At 42.7% G+C, this 25,365-nt stretch overlaps 1 protein-coding gene across 2 annotated transcripts in view; it reads right to left on the reverse strand.

The window, feature by feature from the left end:
- The window catches only part of EBF2 (EBF transcription factor 2), a 334,854-nt gene that overhangs the window by 11,302 nt on the left and 298,187 nt on the right, over nucleotides 1-25,365 (reverse strand). The window contains exons 11-15 of one of the 2 annotated variants that reach the window (XM_033949045.1): nucleotides 20,287-20,375; nucleotides 17,479-17,544; nucleotides 14,490-14,667; nucleotides 11,286-11,471; nucleotides 9,889-10,056 (exon numbers count right to left, since the gene is read on the reverse strand). In XM_033949045.1, the coding sequence (XP_033804936.1) occupies nucleotides 9,889-10,056; nucleotides 11,286-11,471; nucleotides 14,490-14,667; nucleotides 17,479-17,544; nucleotides 20,287-20,375 (687 nt within the window). The remainder of the gene's footprint in view (nucleotides 1-9,888; nucleotides 10,057-11,285; nucleotides 11,472-14,489; nucleotides 14,668-17,478; nucleotides 17,545-20,286; nucleotides 20,376-25,365) is intronic. The other variant, XM_033949046.1, reaches the window with a different exon arrangement.

Raw genomic sequence — 25,365 nt, forward strand, 5'->3', positions numbered from 1 at the left:
GGACGGGGAAGGGACGGTGGTCGCAGAGACGGGGACAATTTTTTTTCTCCAGGTCATTCTGCAGTAGAGGCTTCTACCATGGTGGGCTATGAGTGTCGTAAATTTACCTCACCGGCCTATGGTAGAAACCACGTGTATCTGACAAATGTGCAAGATGCAGGCAAAGTTTATTTTAAACAAACAAACAAACAGATTGTTGCGTACAAATAGACCACTTTATACAAAATATGGGACCCAACACGGTCCGTGTTTCGAACAACACATCTTCTTCAGGGGTCCCATAAAGTGGCGATAACACAGGGCATGCAACAAATGCCTGATCTGTGCATTGTGTGTTTAGCCGTGATAATGTACTGCTGAAGAACTGCTCCAGTGTCGGGTCCCATATTTTGTATAAAGTGGTCTATTTGTACGTAACAATCTGTTTGTTTAAAATAAATTTTGCCTGCATCTTGTACATTTGTCTGCAGTACCTTTCTTTGTCTTTTGTTCACCGCATTTTTTTTTTACTGCAGGATTGTTGGATTTTCTTTTCTGCCCTTTCCCCTTATTCTGAAACAACACACATAAATTATAGGAACGCCCTTGATCCTCCCCTGACCCTCTCGTGCCTGTGTCCCATTTTTGCAGCCATGCGTAAAACTTACGCATGGATCGGGATGTGCAAATATGCATGTGCAACTTTTAATTGAATCCAATTAGCACTGATATTTGATTGTTAGAGCTTAATTATTGGTACTAATCAGGTCATTATTTCATTAAATTGTGCAAGCAAATTGGCATGCGTGGCCAAATTTGCTTGTGCCATTTTTAGCACCATTTATAGAATCGGGGGGATAATTTTCAGGCCCACTGAAACCACGTACCCATTCACCCCCTTCAAAATCATACTTGCTATGAACATGCAGACATTACAAGTAGCTTTCTACAATCTATACTTATACAAGTAGAGCATTTAAATATATACACTTCTCCCTCATTATTCGCGGGGGATACGGGCAGAGCCGGACCGCGAATGGCGAAAAACCACGATTATCCAGCTCTGACCCACCCCCACCTCCCTGCCACCTTCCCGGCCTTACCTGGTGGTCTAGAGGGCTTTCGGGGCAGGAGCGATCTTCCTACGCTCCTGCCCCGTGCAGATAGCCATGAGGAAATGGCTGCTGTGAGTTCCCGTAGTCTCTCGAGACTACGACGGGAACTCCCTACAGCCATTTCCTCATGGCGATCTGCACGGGGCAGGAGCGTAGGAAGATTGCTCCTGCCCCGAAAGCCCGCTAGACCACCAGGTAAGGCCGGGAAGGCGGCAGGGAGGTAAAAAATATGTTTTTTAAAATTTTTCCCCTCCCCAGAAAAAAATTGCGATTATGTGAAATCGCGAGTGCAGAAACCACGAATGGGGAGGGGGAATTGTAAACACTACAATCTGAATGTGCCCATGCTGCACAAGTCTCATAAAATGACCTCCATAGTGTTCACATGCAACAGACTATAAACACAATCATCTGCCTACAAAAAAACCTCAAAAATTGCGTACAGAAAGCAATTTTCAAAAACCAATTACCCGAATAAACAGACTGTCTGAAAATTGGTTGCTCTCTGCTTTCCCACTGTGCCTCAGCCATATATAAGACCTCTGGCATTGCACACATAATATATGTAAACGTATATGCAACCCACTGAGCTAGAAGGAAGGCTATAAAAGTTTGGAGGGGTAGAAAGGGACTATGCAATTTTTTTTTCTCACCACTTATGCTCTTCATGTTTTATAGCAGTGTCTCGCAAACGTAGCGAAACCGCAGCACACAAAATGCGGTGGTTGCGGTTCGAGGACATTCAGAAGTGCGTGGACATCAATGCGATGACATCATGTGCATGTGTGATGTCATCACGTCAATGTCCGCGCCTGCGTGAAGGCCCTCCGGATGGGGCCCTGAGCCGCCAGTGTGGGGCGCTGGAAGGGAAGAGGTGTGGAAAGAAGGAGAGGTGCTGACGCCGGCTGACTGCGAGAGGCACATCCTGTAGGCAATCGGCCGGCACCGAAACCTCTCCTTCTCCCCGGCATCTTACGGCACACCTGGAATCTCAGGTGGCTCTCTAGTGTGTCGTGGCACACAGTTTGCGATACGCCGTTCTACAGTCATAGCTGAGGCTGAAATTTTGCAGAATCATGCTGTTGGTAGACCCTTTTTGTCACATACCTCACTTTTGGTACCTTTTCATTCAGTGGGTCACATTTTTTTTTTTTTTTTTTTTTTTTATATACTGCCTACAACTAGGTGGTTTACAAAAGTAAAATAGTTACTCTTAAATTAAACCCACTGTACCACTGAAAAGTCAAACACCTCAAAGAAATGCCAGTTGAGGCACAGGTTAAATTTAAGCTCGGCTGTATTTGTTTTAAGGCACTAAGAGCCTCAATTCCTGAGTATCTTATGGAATCTTTTATCATTACAAACTCTAAATATTCTAGAAAATCTCACTCATTTTCATTCCCTTCTGTAAAGGGATGTAAATATAAGGAATTTCAGGCAGCCTTATGGACTAGGGATTTAACTCATATATTCATATTCCCAAATTCGTATCAACAATTTCGACATGCCTTAAAAACGTTCTTTTTTAGGGAATCTTTTGGAAGTTAGATATTGGATGTTTATTCATTTGTATTACTAGTCTTTGTGAACCGCATAGAACTTAATGGTATTTGCGGTATACAAGTGAGTTTTATGTTATATTATGTCATAACAAACAGCTGAGTTTTTAATAGTTTTTTTTTGTCTTACACAAGACTAGTCTCAAACCACGAGAACTTTGCAAGAACATTAAGGCTGATATAATCAAGGCATGGGAAATGTGTTGTGACATAAGTCTAAGGCAGTGTATCACAAACTGTGTGCATCACGAAATTCCAGGTGTGCTGCCAGACGCCAGGAAGGAGGAGAGGTGCCAGCACCGGCTCCCTGGTATCTCTCTTCCTCTTTTCAGCAATCCCCCCCCCCCCCACTCAGGGGCCCCATCTGGAGGTCTTCCGCACATGTGTGGATGTTGACATGATGACGGCATGTCCACAACATCATCGCGTCGACATCTAAGCACTTCTGGATGCCATCGAGCCACAGCTCCCAAGGTTTGCGAGACACTGGTCTAAGGCATTACTTTGCAAATCAAGAAAAATGTCCATCATGCTAAATTGGCAGCCCATCCCTATTACACGCTGAGATTTAGGGCCCCTTTTACAAAGGTGTGTTAGGGCCTTAACGCGCGGAATAGCACGCGATAGCCGCTACCGCCTTCTTTCAAGCAGGCGGTAATTTTTCGGCTAGCGCACACCAATCTTGTGCGTGCACTAAAAACGCTAGTGCACCTTAGTAAAAGGAGCCCTTAGTGTGGATGCAAGGAGCTCTATAAATCAATATTATCATCAATAATACTAATAATTATTGCTCTTTTGCACTAAGGAGGCTCTTAGCTGTTGTCAGCTGAATCAGAGCATGAGAAAAGCAGGGGAACTTTTTTTATGTTACCGTTCTCTTGCTCACACCACTTTCCATCCCCTGATTAAGACACTCTTGTAGGCATCATGTCAGGTGACTCCCTGTCACATCATGTTACACGGCACCACATAGGAGCCAGTGTGATGGCACACATGACAAATGCAATGGATTGTAACTCTGTTTCAGATTAAACACCTGCTCTCGTTTCTGCAGAGGACATGTTCCACTGTGCGAAAGTGAAAACTTTAGGAGCCAACTTGATGTCATTTTAAATAACAAAATACGTAAAGGTTGCCCATTAGATGAAAGTTTTGGTGGCTTCCATAAATATCTCCCTTTACTCATGGCAACCGTTATGTAAGCCTAAAAAAATATTTTAAACAGCTTCCTATTTTTAAGCACTGGATAACTTCCCCCATGCAAAAGTCATTTTTAAAGGGTCAGTGCTGCTTTTCTTCTTGGAAATAAAAGTCCTCATCTTTGACCTGACTTAAAATCTAAATTCTAGTCAATGACATGCACTCCATCTCCCGGTTTCTATAAAGTTGCACGCACAAATTTGGGTGTTCAAGTTATTGAACAGTGCTGGTGGCACACTTAACGTAATTAGAAACATAGAAACATAATGGCAGATAAAGGCCAAATGGCCCATCTAGTCTGCCCATCCGCAGTAACTATTAAATTAGGAACTTAGACCTGGATTCTTGAACCAGCGTTGATTTTCTAGGTGCTGGTACACACCCATACCTCCGTTAAAAAATGCCGTCCAAATGGTGTTTTATCTGAGATTTGAGATGCATATCGGTGCCTAGAAAATCAGCATTGGAATCATACCTACATGGTGCTTTAGGCTGCCGAACGTCAAAGTAGCCAATGCCAGAAGTGGCGTTAGGCGACCTAAAGCACCTTTCGTAGGCATGGTTCACATGAAGATAGGCACAGGAAGTGTAGGCTCGGAAAACCCTGGCCTGCATTTCCGCACCTTTCTTTCATGTCCGTGCGATTCTAAAACCAGCGCTTATGCATGATGGACAAGGGATTGGTGGCATTGGTTCGAGAATCCAGGCCTTATTGGCCTTAAGTATTACTGATAGCTGTAAAGTGGCATTAACTGGTGCTAATGATGCTAATTTGTAGTACAGCCATAACTACACGTGGAGGGGCATAATAATAAAAAAAGTCTCAGTCCCTTTTTGGCCTAAGGCCTTAAATGTTGAAAGTAGAAGCAGGGAAAATGTCCATTATCAAAAAAAACGTCCAAAAGGAGGGTTTTTAAAATAATGGCCTGCCTCTACGTTCAGCTGTTTAAACGCCCAAACCATCACTACGTCTAAACTTACACCATATAATCAACCTAAAAAAAGCCTAAGCCTCAAACGTCTAAAACAAGGGCTTTTAGGTGAAGGAGGAGCCAGTCCTTCGCCTAAAAGCTGGATTCTGTAACCGGTGTCAATCAAAATGAACACCAGTTGCAGAATCCACCCCCCTCTACAACGATCAGAGCAGGAGGGAGCCCAAGCCCTCCTGCCCCGCAGCACCCCGAACCCCCGACAACATCGGGGCAAGAGGAAGCCCAAGCCCTCCTGCCCTGCAGCACCCCGAACCCCCGACAACATCGGGGCAAGAGGAAGCCCCAGCCCTCCTGCCCTGCGGCACCCCGAACCCCCAACAACATTAGGGCAAGAAGGAGACCAAGCCCTCCTGCCCCACAGCACCCCGAACCACCAACTAAGATTAGGGCAAGAGGAAGCCCAAGCCCTCTTGCCCCGGCGACTGCCCAAACCCCCGACGAAGATCAGGACAAGAGGGAGCCCAAGCTCTCTTGCCCCGACAACTGCCCGAACCCTAAAGCTACTGGGCTGAACCCTAAGGCTACTGGGCCAATTCTGGTTGGCCCAGGCACCTCAAGCCCCACTTGTGGGCGGGATTTCAGCCACCTGGGCCAATCAGGCCCTAAGGCCAGCCATTCAATGGATGGCTGGCCTGCCGGATGGACGGGAGGGCTTGGCACCCATCCGACCAACGATTTAAAGGTAGGAGAGGTGGATTGGGGGTGGGGTGTCAAGGGGTCGGCATGGGGGGGGTGCGATGGTGATCTCCCATCCCCCTCCGAACCATGGAACTTTGTGGCAAGGATCGCTGGCAGAGGATATGCCCTGCTGCGATGCTCACCCCAAAGTGCCGCGGTTCAGAGATCACCATCGCGGCAGGAGAGATGAGCCATGAGCCATCTCTCCTGCAGCGAACGTAGCAGTAGGGGGTATGCAGGTTGCTGGGGCCACTGAGCTGCAGCGATCAGCTCAGCGGCTCCTTTTCGGCACTTATACCTGTTTTGACTTGGTCTAAGTCAAAACGTAAAAGTGCCGACTAGGCAATCTTCCTAAAGTTTTGGTTATACCTGCTGCACACCTAGGTCTAGGTCGGCCCACCTCCCGCCCTTTCCCCTCCTCTAAAAACGCCTCTTTCGCTCTATGCATTTAGAGGCAGGGGAAAGGCCTAAGCTGGTTTTAGATACGTCTAAAACCAGCTTTGATTATGGGTATTTGTACGATCAGGCTTTTTGATCGTCCAAGTACCCATTTAGGCCACTTTTTAGACTTTTTTTTATTATGAGCCCCTAGGCTCAATTCTTTAAATCCAGGGGTCGATATTCAGCCTGCAGCACTCACTGTTTTGCTGACTGCCACTGGCATTATGCCTGGAGATTCATTGTTGGGCCATGTCCAGGTTCTGGCATTATATTTCCGGGTTTGCGTAGCCAGCTGCATTATACGAGGTCTGACAATTAACTTCATGAACCTGCCACCGTGCGCTTATGTTGGCAGCACTAGACAAACAGCTCAGTAAGGTGCCATCACAGTGTCTCACACCTGTGTTCGTGTCAATGTGTGTCGGTGTCTTGCTGAGTGATGTTCATTATTGTTGTTGTGTGTTTTGTGTGCTGCCACAAGAATATCGGAGCTTGAATTGGAGCAATGATTAAACATTAAATATCTTGTTAAACCTGGCAAGATTGGAAGTGAAATCAGGGACACGTTAGTCCAAGTTTATGGAGATAATACCATGAAGAAAATGGCAGTGTGGATGAAATGCTTTTCTGAGGGGAGAGAAAGTGTCACTGATGAAGAGAGGTCAGGGTGGCCAATAATGAGCAGAACTGATGAAAACATGCCAAACTTTGTCAGATTGTGTGTCAAAATCGTCGGCTGACTGTGAGAAGCATAGTAGACCAAGTAAACAACAATAGAAAAATGGGAAAATCTTAACTGAAAATCTTTGCATTAGAAAGGTGTGTGCAAAAATGATTCTTCATGGCTCTTGCATCACAACAATGCACCAGCTCACACGGCACTGTCTGCGAGGGAGTTTTTAGCCAGTAAACTATATTGGAACATCCTCCCTTACTCACCTGATCTGGCCCCCAATGACTTTTTATCTTTGCCCAAAGATAAAGGAAATATTGAAAGGAAGGCATTTTGATGACATTCAGAATATCAAGGGTAATACGATGACAGCTCTGATAGCCATTCCAGAAAAAGAGTTCCAAAATTGCTTTGAAGGGTGGACTAGGCACTGGCGTCAGTGCATAGCTTCCCAAGGGGAGTACTTCGAAGGTGACCATAGTGATATTTAGCAATGGGGTATGTAGCACTTTTTCTAGGATGAGTTCATGAACTTGTCAGACCTCATAGATCAGGGATCTCAAAGTCCCTCCTTGAGGGCCGCAATCCAGTCGGGTTTTCAGGATTTCCCCAATGAATATGCATTGAAAGCAGTGCATGCACATAGATCTCATGCATATTCATTGGGGAAATCCTGAAAACCCAACTGGATTGCGGCCCTCAAGGAGGGACTTTGAGACCCCTGTCATAGATGCTTAAATGCAATATTCAGTACTTAAGTGGCTATATGGCACTGCATAATGATAAGATTGACTTTTATGTGTTTCTATTTAAGTGGTGACCTTGTCTGATTAAGTGATGAATATCGGCACTTAACCGGTCAAATGCTGACTCTGTCCCGGAATGCCCCCAAATTAGCCGGTTTCAAGTTATACATTATCGGGTCATTTGCAGCAGCACTAACCAGTATATTGCCACCAAGAATGACCAGTTAGCCCCAACAAGTAAGGTAACTGGCCAGGAACCATTTTTGTCTCTTTAAACTGCTTTAAATATCAATCCCTTAGTGCTTAAACGCTACAGCACGCAACAAGTACAAAGGGAGAGTGCGCATGGAAGGTCAGGGGTGAACCTTACAGTTACACATGTAAATTATAGAACACTATGATTTACATGAGCAACTTCTAACTTTAGGTGCAATCATTTACATTGCCACGGTGTAACTGCTCACATGTCAATTTATGCTCTATTCTATAATGAGCCGTCCTCAAAGAATTCTATATGTCAGTTTCTTTCACACAATATACAAAGTTCACTATAACGCTCCAATTCATACATAAAGCTGTAAAGCTAAAAGGGAGTTCAGACTTCCACTCAGTTCATACAGTCCTGGTGGTGGTGTTCTTCATTCTTCCCTTTTTTTCAATTTTTACTTCAATTTTATCATTTAGTCATCTTATTTATAGTGACATAGTCTTTTATTATGACTTAGCTTTTATTGCTACAAATTCCCCTTCCTGACACGTTTTGCATATTTTTTCTCAAGGTCGGGATAATTTTATATAAAGATTAACTTATCCTTCAACATCAGCCGCTTTGGATCGCCAGCGGCTGATGTTGAAGGCTAAGTTAATCTTTATATAAAGTTCCCCTGACCTTGAGAAAGATATGCGAAACGCGTCGGGAAGGGGAATTTGTAGCGATAAAGGCTAAGTCATAATAAAAGACTATGTCACTATAAATAAGATGACTAAATGATAAAATTGAAGTAAAAATAGAAAAAAAGGGAAGAATGAAGAACACCACCACCAGGACTGTATGAACTGAGTGGAAGTCTGAACTCCCTTTTAGCTTTACAGCTTTATGTATGAATTGGAGCATTATAAACTATTCTATAATGGCCATTTTGACCAGGATTCTATAAATGGCGCTGGTTTTTTAAGCACTGGTAGGTACCCAAGCTCAGTGAAAAATGCACCTAAAAAATTGGCACTGGAATCACGCCTCCATAGGTATTTTACACCTAATGGCACTGTAGGTGTGGCTAATGTCGGAAGTGGCTTTAGGCACCATAAAGCACCTATGGAGGCATGATTCACGTCAAAAGTAGGCCCTGGAAATGTAGGCCTGGAAAACCCTGGCCTACATTTCTGGCACCAACCTTTAACAGAGGTGTGATTTCCTAACTGGTGCCGTCGTGTGATTGACACACGATCAAAAACGTTGTCGGTTAGAGAATCCAGGCCTTTGTGCCAATCTAGGCACCTAACTTAATTGTTTAAGAAGTTTAATGGGCTCAAATAATTGGTAATTAACAACTTGTTAATTGCACTTCATTGGATTGTAGGCACCTTTGGTAGGCACCTACCACTGGGGAAAGCCGTTCCAAGGTGCCTACCAGAAAGTAGGCATGAGTAGGGAGCTGATCATGGGCAAAGTCTTCACTAGGCACCTGTTTTGGACCTAGGTGCACTCTTTAAGGCCAAGAAAACACTGACATAAATAGGGTGTTCCTAAGATTAGAATTCTAATGGATGCTTAAGCCCATTTCAGGCACCACTAGGTGTGATTCTATAAAGTGCACTTAGCACTTTATAGAATTTATAGAATCGCACTTTATAGAATTGCAATTTAAAGAATTGCACTTAGCACTGAAATATTCAGAGTCCAATGTTTAGGCAACATATATAGAATTGGGGCCTTAGAGGAAAATAGTGCCAGCTATATGTCAATCACAGGCACCATTTATAGAATCACAGATAAGGGCACCTATGTAAAAACATAGGTGCCTGAAATGTAGGTGAGGGTTTTAAAGGTTTACTTTTCAAGCACCTAAGTTTTTATAGAATCATGCTTAGTGATGCCTAAGTCAAGCTCCACCCATAGAACACACACTTAGGTGTTAGGTGCCTATCTTTTATAGAATTAGGTGCTTATCGCCCAATTAATTAATTAATTAATTTTTGGTTGTTTTTTTTTTTTTTTGCAATTACTGAGCTATTCAGGGTATTTTGCCAATTAAGTTATGTGTTTAAGAGGTGCCTAACTTTAAGCACCCTTTATAGAATCAGCTCCTTAGTGCCCATATTTTTCACATCTAATTTTTGGTGCTCTTTCCTGAATTTACTCCCATGTCTCTTATCCTACTCCAATGTGTAAATTTATATTGCAGCATACCGTATAAACCTATAATGAGACAGTAGATATAATTGATATTTGTATCACATTTGATTACTCCTACATTTCTAAGAGCCATATCTGCATTCTCTCACCTCGGAATCCATTACCATTGCCACTGGAGCAGGCAGGGGACGGCGATCCTTGTGGTCTGATGACAGGAGCGAAGGCACTCTTCTGTTTCACAGAAGGAAAGACAGAGGAGGAGAATGGGAGGATGGATGAAGTACCAGAAGAACCAACTGTTGGGCTTGAAGGCATAACTAAAAGAAAGCAAGTGTCTTATAATAAGAATGTATGCATAGCCTGTCCAAAATGTTTGACTAGTGTTTGCAAGCCATATGAAGATAATATGCATCAAAGACTGAGGGAAATTAAAATTCATCTTCATTATTGATTAGGAGTGCTGCTAAGGGGTGACAACAACTCTACAGTTCCTGAAAAGAAGTTCACAAATGTTTAACATTCAAGAAAGCATGGGATAGGCACATGGGATCCCTTAGAGTGTGGCGCAGTGGTTAAAGCTATAGCCACAGCACCCTAGGATTGTGGGTTCAAACCCACGCTGCTCCTGGGCAAGTCACTTAATCCCCCCATTGTCCCAGGTGCATTAGATAGATTGTGAGCCCACCGGGACAGACAGAAAAAAATGCTTCAGTACCTGAATAAACTCATGTAAACTGTTCTGAGCTCTCCTGAGAGAACGGTATAGAAAACTGAATAAATAATAAATAAATAAGAGATAATGGTTACTGCAGATGGGCAGACTGGATGGGCCTAACATTTATTTGAGAAATGATAGGGCTTCACTTAAAGAGTTGTAAAATATTACTGCTGAATGTACAAACACTGGGCTCCCTCCTGCCGGTGATTGTCGGGAGTGGGGTGGGGGAGGCCTACCAGCAGGAGGGGTTAGGCTCCCTCCTGCTGGTGATCATCGGGGGGAGGTGGGGGAGTCTGGCAACCACAGCCATGGCCACTATACTAATCGCAGCAGGGAGATCCCATGCTGCAATAAGTATAGCGGCTGCGTCTACTTACAATGTAGGCCAGCATTTTGCTGGCCTACGTTGTAAGCTTTTCCCGCTCTACTAGGGAGACATGTAGGGCCGACTAGGTTCGCCTAAGGCTACCGCCTAGTCTTAGGTGAGCATAGGCAGGCTTGCGGGCTTCCCTAGGCTCCCGGAGGTGCCTTCAATATAGGCGGCCTGCCTGGGGAGCATTTTTTTTTTTTAACATGCGTCCCGATTGGATAATTAGACAGCTGTAGGACGCCTACAGTTGCCTACAATCAGGACGTAGTTTACAGAATCCAGGCCTAAATGTCCATTCTCACAAGTCCATTCCTTCGCATTTATCACTAAACATGCTGTGATGCGCTATCCCATGCTGTCCCAAAAGAGATGTAAGAATGGACATTTAGAATTCAGGTCAGTCCCTGCAAGCTAGTCTCCCAGCCTTGACTGTATTTACCAGAGAAAGCCCTACTTACTTCCGTAGGGGGAGCTTGTTGGAGATCCATTGATGAATCCTGGTGATCCCGGGACGCCCAGGTTTGACATAGGCACGTTGCTATAGCCATTCATGCTGTTGCTTGGGGTGCTATAGTTCGACTGCTGAGGTGTTGAGCTGGAAGAATATCCTCGCGGAGAGATACTGCTTGTATTCCTAATGTATCCTGATCACAGCAAAACAACTTTTAGTCATTGCACCCTATATCTGTATGTATACATGGTATAATCAAAAAACAAAAGGAATTGACCCCGAAATATCCACAAAGAAGAAAATCCAGAGAAAAACAAAAAAACTCTGTGGAGTGACGATGTTCCCAAATGGACTTTATTTGAAAGTGTCAAAGTTCCAAAGGAACACTGAAATCATCCACATAAAATAATTCCATCCACATAAAAATAAATCATCCACATAAGAGCCTTAACGGACCTAGTCCGCTAGGGATACAGTGTCTCACTTCCGGCTCACCACACAATTGTTTCCCACGTACTCACCTTTATAGGTCCCCCAGGGACCTCTGAAGAAGACTTTTTGTCGAAACGCGGACCGTGTTGGGTCCTGTATCCCTAGCGGACTAGGTCCTTTAAAGCTCTTATGTGGATGATTTATTTTTATGTGGATGGAATTATTTTATGTGGATGATTTCAGTATACCTTTGGAACTTTGACACTTTCAAGTAAAGTCCATTTGGGAACATCGTCACTCCACAGAGTTTTTTTGGTTTTTTATATGGTATAATCCTCAGGTTCTGCTATAGAACACTAGCTTAAGCCAGTATCGGCACAACCAGTGGTGTAGCGAGGGTGAGAGGCACCGAGGGTAGGGAAGCCCCTCTCCCGCCCTCTTCTCTACCCCCCCACCCCATCCTCTCCTTCCCTGCCTCCTACTGCTGCGCATACGCCCACACCCTTTCCCTTCCCCCGTACCTCTTTAACATTCACGGCATGAACAGCAACCTCTAACCTGCTGCTCGTGTCAAGCATCAGCTTTTCCTCTGACATCACTTCCTGGGCGTGGGTCCAGGAAGTGAAGGCAGAGGATGAAGCCGACGCTGGTGTGAGCAGCAGTTGAAATATTAAAGAGATACGATAGAAGGGAAGGGGCAAGCACGCGAGGTGGAAAGGAGGGATGGATGCTGGCACCCCTATCAAGATGACGCTCGGGGCAGACCGCGCCCCCCCCCATTACTACAGCACTGGGCACAACCAACATTTACACACCCGAATTTTCACCAGCCATAACTGCATTCTCCTAAATACAGCAGGGACTTATAGTAACTTACAGTATTCTCTCACACACAAATATAAGTGGCCTATTATAAAATAATTCTTCCCTTATCCTCAGCCATCATAAAAGGCAGCGAAACTTCTTGGATACCACTTCCCATAAAACAACAGAGTTAAATATACACTCTGAAAAGCACTCTACTGTATGCCCTATTCTGTATATATAACATACATTTATAGAACAGGCTCATAGAATAACTCCAAGTACAGCATAAACATTTCTCACGCGGTGAAAATGTGTGCATATAAATGTATATTTCATAAAGTATGCACATACATCACAGCTTGGAAGGCTTATGTATACTCCCTGTTAAAATACACATGCTCTTCTAAACCTGCACCCTCGCATGCACTTATGCATCTGTGCAATTTAATAGGAGCATTTTCTGCACCTAAAACATAATTTATATGAAGAAAATGCTTTATTAAATTATCTCCTTTAGGATAAGGCTGCCAATTGGATCTAGATTCACAGAACAGAGTTGATCCATCCAGTTCAAATAGAAAAAAAATATATTTTCTCCTCATTTACCTACTGGCAAGCTGAAAATCCTTTTTAGACAGACCTAGGGCTAGATTCACTAACGCCACGGATTGGATCGGATCGGATCTGTGAGCGATCCGATCCGATCCGTGGCCGGGGGGCTGGTTCATGAATCGCCCTCATGCAAATGAGGGTGATCGGAATCACACCCCCCACTGACTACTCGGATCGCTGAATAGCGATCCCAATGCATGTGCAAACCATCTGTAGATGGTCTGCACATTCTTAAACTGCAGTGACTTTTTTTTTTACTTTACTTTTTTAACTTTTTATAGCGAACCTGTGGTTTTAACCTGTTTTAAACCCGTGGGTTAAAACCACGGGCTCGCACTGTGGGGGAAGGCCAGGGCAGCGCTGTGTGGCATTTACTCTTAACGCCAGAGTCAGGGAGGCAGAGAGCAGGAGAGCCAGGGAGGCAGAGAGAGAGTCGGGGAGGCAGAGTGCCAGTTTGGGGCAGCAGAGAGAGAGAGTCGGGAAGGCAGAGAGAAGGTCACGGCAGAGAGCAAGAGAGTCGGAGAGGCAGAGAGAGAGTCGGGGAGGCAGAGAGCAGGAGATCGGGGCAGAGAGCAGAGAAGCAGGGTGGCAGAAGGCAGGGCATTCAGAAAGGAGCTGAGCAACTGGTCCTCAACAGTCGCTTATTTTTGGATCGGTTCAGCCCAGTCGGTGTCCCTCATTTGCTGCTTGCCTACATTTGAATTCCGTTCCCCTTATTTGCATGTGCAGATTGGAGGTTCGCAAAGGGGTCGCTAAGTGGTCAGAACTTGATCAGTGGGCTTAGTGAATCTAGCCCCTAGTCATGCTCTGCTTTCATTCGGCTGGAAAGCTATTTTAACCCAGAACTAGGGATGAGACAAGAAAGATGCATATATCTACTGGAATAGGTTAGTCCAGTCTGGCGCTAAATCACAACAGTCATAACTAGCAGTGCAAGTTCTGAGTAGGCTCAAGGTGTGACTGAGATCAAGTTACTTAATCTTTAGGATATGCTTGTAAGGGAATGGATAATGCAATTGGAAGGCCTAATACTGAATAATCTTGTGACCCTGGGCATGTCAGTTAATCCTCCTTTGCACCAGGTACAAAATTAGTATCCACATTACATTAGTGATTTCTATTCCGCCTGTGCCTTGCGGTTCTAGGCGGATTAAACCTCTTTGAATGTGTAACCACAAGAAAGCGGAATACATGTCCCATTCCCTTTCCCCTTTCCTATCTGGTTAACATGTTGTAATAGAACATCTGTCTTTTTGTGTCATATGACAACAACTATAGCAATTTCAGCTACAGAGAGGCACTTTCTTGATTCTTATCATTCTTCTCTCTTTTCTTTTTACATGTTCAGGTGAATATTTACCTTGGTTGTTCCCCTGTGCAGTCTCTGAAATGCTGACTCCTAGCTGGCTGCCATATGAATTGATTCCCATCATTGTGCTGTGAGCAGGGGAGCTGGATAGTGTTGGGATCTGGCCGGGGTTCCTTGGGACACTATACAGAGCTTCTGCAATGTCTGCTGCTCGCTTCAGAATAATATCCTATCATAACACAGAAAGGCACTTAGAATTTCACTTTGCATCAAACTAACCAGTCACAGTTTAGAAGGAAGAAACCTCTTCAAGAAAAAAACAAACAAACCCTGCATTTCTCTCCTCTCCTGCCTATGTGCTTACATCTCTTTTGAGGGGGGTGCTGGATTGTCCTACATAGTGCTGTACTACTGATTTCCTAGCAGACTGAGAGGCTGATGCAGAAAGCTACCGTGAACCTAACTGCATTACTATGTGTTGGCCGAGGAATACAGAGACAAACTGAGTATGGGTGTTAACTCTCATGGAAGACATGGGTGCACACTGCATTCAAAGAAATGGTAACGAGTCCATTAAGTATTTTGCTGCAATGCTCAGAAGAAAACAATGGCTTTTGGCATGTGGACAGTGTGAGAACATTTTTTTGCCAGGTCTGGGGCAGTGCAGGTTTAACGGAGAGAATTTCATGCCCCTTTTGCAATTAAAAAAGGCTCCTTTCCCCTTTTTTTCCTGTTAGAACAGTATCTGCAATTTTAAATCACAGATGGGAGGTAGCAGCAATAAAGTGTGTGCATTGGCCCTAACATATCTGTGGCTGTTCTTTGCATATACATGTGCAAGAAATTTTTATGAGGGTAATATTTATGTGCAAAAGAGTAGCCGCAGGTGTGTGCTGGCATTTTCGCTTTCTTCAGACATGCGCATAAGAGCCTTTTGTGCATGTGTCCAGCAGGCATCCCTGATTTGTATGCAAGCTCTGTGTGCATACAATGCGCATAACATTAGCTTTTGGCATAGTGCAGTTTTAAACTCACGGTAGAAGCTGCACTATCTGTGCGCAGCTCTACTACATGGATTTCTGCATTGACCCCTGAAAGGTGGAAGAGATGACATCTTTAATGATAACCATACTATTCTCACTCTATTCTACTTCTATTTGTTGCACTTCTATATCATTTCTACCCTAACAATGAGGTCCCAAAGTGACAAAATTAAAGATACGTCGATACTTCTGAATGGTCAGGATTTTCCTATAGACCATTCTATAAAAATTTTAGGAGTGACATTGGATCGTCACCTTACTCTAGAGGAACATACAGATCTGTTAGTCAGAAAATGTATCTCAGTCCTATGGAAACTCCGAACCATTAAGAAATATTTTAATGCAGCTTCGTTTCGCTTGTTAGTTCAGTCATCTATATTAAGCATGCTTGATTACTGTAATATAATTTACATGGGAACCTACAAGAAAACTCTTAAAAGACTTCAAGTTATTCAAAATTCAGCAGTATGGTTGATTTTTGGTTTGAAAAAAAATGGGAGCATATTAGTCCCTACTACCAAAAATTACAAGGATAAGCTATCCCCCTGATTAAGGGGGAAGCGGCCACAAATGGGCCGAAGATCGATGGGAAAAGAAGGCAGTAGGAGGTGGGAGGGGAGGGGGCGCAAAGGGGAAGGGTAGGCCAATCAGGGAGAGGGCGGGGGATAAGCCACTCGGGGGAAGGTGGGGAGAGAAAGCCAGAAGAGAAGAGCAGGGTCAGAGGAAGGCGAGGCAGGGCAGGCAGGAGAGGTCTTCCCTCCCACCACTCCCCTTAGAGTCATGTCGCAGCTATAGACGCAGCAGATTCAAAATGGGGGGGGGGGGGGGCAGAGACACAGTACCCGGATAGGAAAAAGTATAGGGATATAGGGAGGTCCTAGAGAAAAGTTGGAACAGGCAGCATCACTGTGGAAGAGCTGGGAACAGCGAAAGAGGCATGTCTCCCTGCTTGCATGGCGGGGAGGCCTTGGAACACCTACGTCAGAAATTGGACCCCATCCTTAAACGGGGGAGGTGGGGTGGAAGTGGAAGGAATGCTTGAATGGCACCTCCAGACATGCGGTAAAAATCAGGTGTTGATTTAAATGTTGAAGTAAATGCTACAGGAGAATGGTCAATGTCAATGTCCAAGTATATGGAGTTGCAAAAAGATCATTGTACTGATTGAAAAATGTTGGTTAGGTTGCTTATGTTGCAAGTTATAATGTATGGTGCGGCCAATAATAAATCCAATTTTGTTGAAACAGTGGTGAGTCAGTTATTTCACAAAAACGAGGCAGGAGTGTTGAGTACCCAATTTGCTGGTTGCTGATGGAGGCAAGAGTTCTGTTTAAATTTGCCTGCATTTGTTTTAAATCAATATTTGGAATGTCTCCAGTCTACCTGGTTTCCCACTTTCTCCTGGACCGTTCTAATAAGCCCACACACAGAATTCATTTGTTTGCTTATCCAACAGTAAAAGCCTGTCGTTTTAAGAGATTTCTGGACAGAACTCTTGCTTTCCAGGCAGGCAAAATGAATGATTGGTTGGGCACAATTATTACACGTGTTTCATCTTACCACTCTTTTAGAAAACTAGTAAAGAGACGCAGTTGTTTGATCGATTTGTAAACTAAGGTTTCAGTGTTTTCAACGCTTTTTGCTTATCATGTATTTCTGATGATTTGTACATGTCGCTGATTGTTCAGTTTCTCTTGTTGTAAACTGCCTTGAACTATTATGGCTTTGGCAGTATATAAGAATAAAGTTATTAAAATTATTATTATTTAAGAAAACAAATCATAGCTAGAAGATGTCAGTATTAAGTCAAGAAGCAAGAAGTGTTTGTGGATCAGACCTTCACAATACCATCTGAACAGATTCTTAAGCTTAACTCAAACATCACATGCTGCAGGCATATTATTTCACTGTCATGATTCACTCTTCCCTAAACCATCCTTCTGCCTCCTGCCTCATTCCTCCTTCCATCCCCATTCCTAAGCAATTAGATAGATCACCTGATTATTATGTGGTGTTCCATAAAGTGCTTCAACAAGATCAGCAGCTCTTTTCAATAACATTTCCTAATTAAAAAAAGATATTATTAAATTTAAATCCACCATATGAGATATTGTTAATTTTCACTTAAGGATGATAGATAAGTAAAAGAATACATACACACAAGGGTCTTGAGAAATATTAGTTAGGAGCACATGGGAAAAACAGGTGGTCCTGATCTGCAGACAGAAAGCTTGAATATTTGTCCTCTTTATACAGTTATCTGAACTTAAATTTGATGTATTTTAATCATGCTCATGGGGAGCTGTCCATAGTCCTGAAACCATTTGACTTTTATTCAGGATCCAAAAGCACTTAAAGCCTACAGAAATGTCAAGTACATGACTATTTAATAAAGGCAATATACACAAATTTATACCAGCTTCTACACAAATTTATACCAGCTCCAAGCAGGTGCAAATATGTATATGTACTCTGTGCATGGATACACACACATTTTAAAGAGTAAAATGCATACCTCACACTACCATCCAAATATCATTACTTGAATATCTGCATATAGTCTACATAAAAGTATGTGCAATATTGTTGTCATGCATAGTTTTATGCTTGTACATCAAAGGTCCTCAAATTCAGTCCTTGAGGTCCACAACCCCAGCCCAGTATTCAGGATTTCCACAATGAATATGTATGGGATCTATTTGCAAGCAAAAGAAGCAGTGAATGCAAACAGATCTCATACATATTCATTGTGGAAATCCTATAACTCAGGTTGGGTTGTGGACTTTTAGGACTGGGTTTGAGGACCTCTGTTGTAAAGCATCATGCATTTTTATTGCAGCCATTTTCCACATGTAAAACATAGAAACATGTGTCTAATGCTTTTATATAATTACTTCAAGGAAGGCTGGTGCACATATTTATACCTGATTCCAAACAGATGTAATCATGTGCTTGCACATGCCAGAAAGTGTAAGCACATATGTGTGCATTCTATAAAGTATTGTGCAAAAAACATCCAAGAAGACACATCCTCTCAAATCTGTCAATTTACTCAAACATGGTTAAAAAGTGATTAGAAAAACAGACACCTGATACAGAAGTACTGCCGAAACACGGCCCATGTCAAGTCATCCTTCTGTTGCACCACTTTAGTAACGTGTTTGAATAAATTGACAGATCTGAGAGGACATATTTCCTTGGATGTTTTTGTACCTCACTTATTTGCTTACTGGTTTATATCCGTGAGGGAATTTTTCTCTTTATTTTGTGTGTGTTTCTACAGTATCTGCATAAATGCTAATCCTCCCTCTCTACCTATCCCCTGCCCCTGCAAACTCCTAGTATATACACCTGAATTCTATATATGGTACCCAAATTTGGGTTTGCGACCAAGTTGTGCACATATTTTAATTAAATAATGAGCCAATAACTAGCAATAAAATTCAATTATTGCAGTTAATTGGCTACAATTAGGATTTGTATTTACATCTTGCTAAGCTCTGTTCTATCTTGCTAAGCACAATGTAAGGCCTTACAGATGATTCAAAATACTGCGATGCGGCTGATATGTGGCGGAAAGAAATTTGAACATGTTATACCTTGGTTGAGAACACTTTATTGGCTGCCTGTCAAATTCCGAATTCTCTTTAAAATTCTTGTTTTGGCGTTTCAGGTTATTCACCATGGCATTCACTGGTATTTAACACAAGTAATGACACTCTAGATCAGTGGTCTCAAACTCAAACCCTTTGCAAGGCCACATTTTGGATTTGTAGGTACTTGGAGGGCCGCAGAAAAAATAGTTAATGTCTTATGAAAGAAATGACAATTTTACATGAGGCAAATCTCTTTATAGTTTATAAATCTTTCCTTTTGCCTAAGTCTTAATAATAATATTGTCATTTATAGCTAAAGAGACATATGATCAAGAAACTTTTATTTTACTTTTGTGATTATGATAAACATACCGAGGGCCTCAAAATAGTACCTGACGGGCCGCATGTGGCCCCCGGGCCGCGAGTTTGAGACCACTGCTCTAGATCCTTAAGGTCAGAAGGAACAATACAATTGTCACTGAATGAGTTTTCACAAGTACATTATGAAAGTACAAGGGAGTGTTATTATGACAGGGCCATTGAAAGCACTTCTGGATTTCAAATGTTTAAGAAATACTTAAAACTACTCTGTTTGTGGAGGCGTTTGAATGAAAGAATTAATATTTTATGGATATATTAACATTATTGGATGGGGAGGTGTTTAAATGAATGAATTTAATTGCATGGAGATAGACATTATTGTATGTTACTTGTATGTATGTCTTATTATTACAATTGTACTGTTGTAAACTGCTTAGGTATAAGCTGGTAAGAAATTTTTTAAATAAATAAATAAAATATTCTAGAGATCTTTTAGCACAAAATTGAAAGGAGGCATTGCCATGGGAGGGGCTTGGGCAACTCGATTTGCTGCATTAAAGCAAGACTAATTGCAAATTTTAAGAAAAATGGAGCTTTATGTAATCAGTGGCTTTGAGGAACCCCAGGATTGGCTTTATAGAAGAAAGAAGGCAAAAGAAGAACACCTTACCTTGGGAAACCAACAGTACAACACAAGGCAAGGGAAACATCTTTTCAACCAAATACAAGTCTTTGTATTTGGTTGAACGGATGTCTCCCTTGCCTTCTGTTGTACTCTTTATAGAAGAAAAACATAATTAACAGAACAATTTTTTTTAAATAAAATCACCAGAAATGATGTAAACATAACTAAAATCTGTATTTACTGCTACTGAGAAGTATATCTACCTTGGCTAATCTTTCCGGATCCCCTGGATGTCTTGGGATGACCTTCTGAAGCCTTTGGAATCCGTAATCTATGGTGGGCTCATTCAAGGCTGAAAAACAGAACTCGTACATGTTAATCTAGGGCTACTCATGTTAAACAGCTGGATAAAAGTAAAGTAGCCAGAAGAACAGGCTCAAACGCAATGCAGATTCATACTGAGGACCTGGAACCCACATAATGGATAACAAGGAGAGGAAAACCCATACAGTACAGCTGTTTTACTATGAGTATTAAGGTGTTCTTATTACAAACCAGAAGTTCAGTTCAGAAAATATGGCTGATGCCTTTCATTACCCATGGATGGATTTAAGGTGTTAGTACTCGTAAACAGGAAAAGAGTAGTGAGGAAGGGGAGCTTCTTCCCCAAAGTTCATAGAGCAAGGCTCTAAAGCATGACCAGGTATTTTGTGACATCAAAATTCTGCAACTTAGGCAGTTGTCTATGTTGATTCTGCCCCAGCAGAAAACACTTTTTACTCCAGTGGTTTCTCCTTCTGTTTTGGATTTCCAATTCAATTGGAACTAGTCTCAGCTGAGCAATAGGGCCTGAGGTTTTCTCCCTCTAATTTTAAATATATTTATTTTAAAAAAATATATAACCCTTCATCTATTATTCTGAGCAGTTTACAACCCCTCCCCCCAAAAAAAAACAAACCCACAAACATTCACAGTAATATCAACATAATGAAACATTTACCAAATTCAAACATAATACATAACATCATTATAAAACAGCATCAATAATCATCAAAAGCCTGATGGGAAAAAGGCTTTTGTTTCCTAAAAGGAAGTTCTGGCTGAGAACAATGTAAATGTACTGGAAGTGAATTCCTCAGTTCCACAGTCAATTCCAGCCATTGCAGTGACAGTCCGTGGCATGGGGTCACAAACTTCAGCTCCTTGTATAATTAGTTCAACATAGACTCTAAGAGGGGAATTTCATAAGCCATTTCTGCAAGTAGAGTGGTTTCCTTTGTGCAGAGATAGATTTTTCTGTAATCTTCCCAGTATATGGGTAAACTTGTGCTCATAAGTTCTTCTTCACCCAAAGGGTGGTGGATACCTGGAATGCGCTTCCAGAGGGTGTGATAGGACAGAGTACGGCATTGGGGTTCAAGAAAGGATTGGATGATTTCCTGAAGGTAAAGGGGATAGATAGAGGATTACTATACAGGTCTTGGACCTGATGGGCCACCGCGTGAGCGGACTGCTGGGCACGATGGACCTCTAGTCTGACCCAGCAGAGGCACTGCTTATGTTCTTATGGATTGAGCAGAGACATTCCCATTGGCGGTGTCAGGGAAGTACAGACTCTATAAAATATGCCATTAAATTAACCAAGGAAAATTTTGCTTGCCAAAGAGCAGATGTGAATATATGCATATATGTTCTCCAGGATAATTTTCCAAGCTAAAATATGCACAGATGAAAGTAAGCCTAGTTTCTAAGTATCACCAGTGAGTGATGGCAGGATACAATGAATACCATCTCCACAAAATTCCTAACCTTGGCTGGCCTGGGGAACATAGTCGTGGCCCATAAATTGTATTTAGGTCTCCCCATGGCTGAATCATCAGACTAGCCCAAACTGAAAAGCTTCTCTTTAATGCTTAACACCGTCTCTTAATAAGCTTTATTTAGCCATCTTTACCTTGAGTGCAGGCTACCTAGACTATTGTACTCAGCTGCAGTCCACTATACCATTTTAAAGTATTTTAGATGGGGGAGTCAATTAAATAATAAAATGCACATATTCTTAATACAGCAACCTTTATAGCATAAAGAGGGTAATTTTTAAAGCTATTTCTGTGGGTAAAACAGTTCTTTACCCATAGATGGTGACATATTATGCACTTGATAATTTCCTTTTGTTGTCTGTCCTTTGCTATGTGCATCAGCAAGAGATCTAGGATATTCGTCTCTGCCTAGATTAGCAGCCTTACCACTTCTTGTACAACCTATGAGACTCTGGTGCCACCCTGCTTGATGATCTATGCTACAGCTGTCACATTGGGCTAGATTCACTAAGCAAATCGATCATGTACCAATCAGTTTGCGACCCCTTTGCGACCCGATTTCCCTCCGACCCGATGCACTAAACTCTGTCCCGATCATTCACTGCTCCGATCCGATCCTCCCATGCAAATTAGTAAAACTCCATGCAAAATAGCCAAGCAATTGATTCACTAACAATTGCTTGGCTATTTTGAAATCGGGTTTTACTATTGTCAAACCCGACTGCTGCAGACCTGTCAGCAACTGTGTTACCGACAGGTCTGTCATTTTTTGGACAGGCCTGCCTGTCTTTTTTATTAATTTTTTTTCCATGGCACAGATATTTTGCATAGGTTACACATGCAAAATATCTGCCCCATGGAAAAAATTAATAAAAGACAGGCAGGCCTGTCAAAAAAATGTGCCTCCTCCCCCCTCCCCAACCCACAAATTGCAGGAGAGATGCCCCCACACACAAATGAGGCCCCGCTGCCCTCCCCCCCTGAAGAAAAAAGCAGGAGGGATGCCAACTCCAGCCTGCCATTGGTGCTTTCCTACAGCAGGCCCAGTACCTAAAAAAAAAAAAAAAACAATTACCAACGCTGCCCCTGCCTGTTCCTGCCCCCATCCCCCGTGAATATGGCAGGAGGGATGCCAACTCCCTCCTGCCATCGCAAACTCCCACTGCTATCAGCCGGGCCGGGCCCACTTCTCTGGCTCCTCTCCAAGAAAAAATATTCTTATCAGAGAATTTACTAAGTTATTCTTTGGAGATAAAATATCCTACCTAGTACCACAACCAGAGCCTCCTTCTTGCTGCAACCATTATGTCCATTTAACCCACAGATATTCAAATGAAATCATAGTGAGCTGCTGCCAGAAAGACCATTGCCAACTCCAAGCATATAGCCTCTGGGATTATTGCATTCACTGTAAGATTACCTGAGCCACCTATCTCCAACACACTGAAGTTCTCAAAGTAAAGACTGAGGACTCAAAGACCTGCTTTAACAGTGCTTCTATTTTCTTTCACCTCATTCCATAGGGACAGTCATTCTCTGGTCCATAGAAGATACCAGCATGATCTAGACTGGGTCCATTGAAGATACCAGTCTAGATCAGTGTTCTTTAACCACCAGTCCATGGACCGATGCCGGTCCACAGAAATTTCCTGCTGGTCCACAGGGTCGGCATGTGCATCAGGCCCAAAACTGTGTTCTTCAACTGCCGGTCCGCTGTGCGATCAATGCATTGTTAATAAGATTATATTATATGTATATATGAAAAATGAATGGAAAAAATAGTGTTACAATTAGGACTATGGGGGCAGGGTCTGGGGTAGAGATGGGCAGTGTCTGGCCCACGACTTAGCCCAGTGTTCTTCAATCGCCGGTCCACAAAATAATTCTTTTATTTCTGCCGGTCCTTAGGTGTAAAAAGGTTGAAGAACACTGGTCTAGATCATTTGAAAAACCTCCTCTATCTTCTCCCTCCATCAGGAGCAGATAGAACTTAATGGCTTTTAATGTCTTAAATGCAGCCTCTGGAGTCTCTCACTCTGTTATATTAATGTCTTTGAAAGCCTTGTACAGAGGAAAAGCTTACTAATCCCCTCCAGGATTGATCTTCCTACAGTTTTTTTTACCTCCCTTCCCCCCCCACCTTCCCCAAGATTGTAAGGGCAAACTTCTGGTTTCTGAAGAGTCTAATATCTGGCATATCATCCTCCTCTACAAAGGGTAATTTGCCTTCCTCTGTTCTATCTTTGCTGAAGCTCTTTAACTCTTTATTTTGCCAGAGCACACAGCCAAGTACTGTTCCTGGACAAAGACCAGCAAGCTTCAAATCTTTTGAGCTTATTAGGGAGTGTCCTCCCAAGAGGGTATTTGTGTGTATCTCTCCCTGCCTGACTGATTCCCCAGTTACTTCTCAAGGCCTCTGTATGTACATTACCAGCAGAATTTAGTAGAAAACCTCATGGACAGTCAAGAAATGATTTGGCCCCAACCAATGGTGTTTCCTTACCTCTAAGGATAGCTGCAGCACTTCCTGCTTCTTTACCTATTGGTGAAAACATCATGCCCAGAAAGGCCTGTTCTGTATTTGAAGGCACCCAAAATGATAACAGTTGCTACCTCATCCAGACATGATATGGCGGCAGGGACTGTGTGATCAGATGTCAGAAAAGACTTTGGCTTCCCAAGAGCCTACTATGATAATAGCACTGCTGTATTTTGAGCAAAAGGAGTGTGTTGGGAAAGACAAGTGTTCTCTTCTGCAGCCACTTCCCCCCCTCCCCTCATGTTCAACCATGCTGAGTGCAAGTCTCCCCACCTGCTGCTGATGCCAAAAGGGCTCACAAGGATCAAAGCCACAAGGAAAAAGCCCAGCCTTATTTATTTTACAATCTTGAGTTGCATTGGCTTGCCTGAGACTCCTAGTCATTGGAAAGAAGGAGATGGTTAAAGACAGTCAGGTGCAGGCAGTGGGTAGCTTGTTTAGAACCAGATCAGATCAGAGGATAGCAGAGACTGCCCTCCAACTGACCCTTCTATCTCCTCTTACCCTGCTAGGGGAGTCAACTCAGAAGGTACTGCCCTGACAGTGAAAAGAAGATATCCTACTGATCTAGTCCAGATATATCACCTATCTGCTGAAGATAGAGTACACTAGATGTTTCTCTCAGCTGCTATTTGAGTGACAAGAGCATGGGGGAAATAAGTGGTTCTTTGTCTCCGTGGCTGAGGGCATAACCTTCATGTATGGTCTAGTCTGGTAGGTTGATACAAAAAAAATAGCTTTTTATAGACTTGCCTTCCATATGTGCTAGTGAAGTTATGCGCACACAATCTATATGTGTTCAACTTTATCAGCAGTTTGTGGATGTGTTTCTAATGATGGAGTTGGGATGAAGTTTGCACTTACACATATACTTTTGAAAATTAAAATGTATACCGTATATGTATTTTAACCCAGAAAAATTATGCTTACCAAATAGCAGATGTAGATATATAGTTTTCTTGGTATAATTTTTGAAGTGAATG

The sequence above is a fragment of the Geotrypetes seraphini genome, chromosome 6 (genome assembly GCF_902459505.1).
Source record: "Geotrypetes seraphini chromosome 6, aGeoSer1.1, whole genome shotgun sequence".
Lineage (NCBI taxonomy): Eukaryota > Metazoa > Chordata > Amphibia > Gymnophiona > Dermophiidae > Geotrypetes > Geotrypetes seraphini.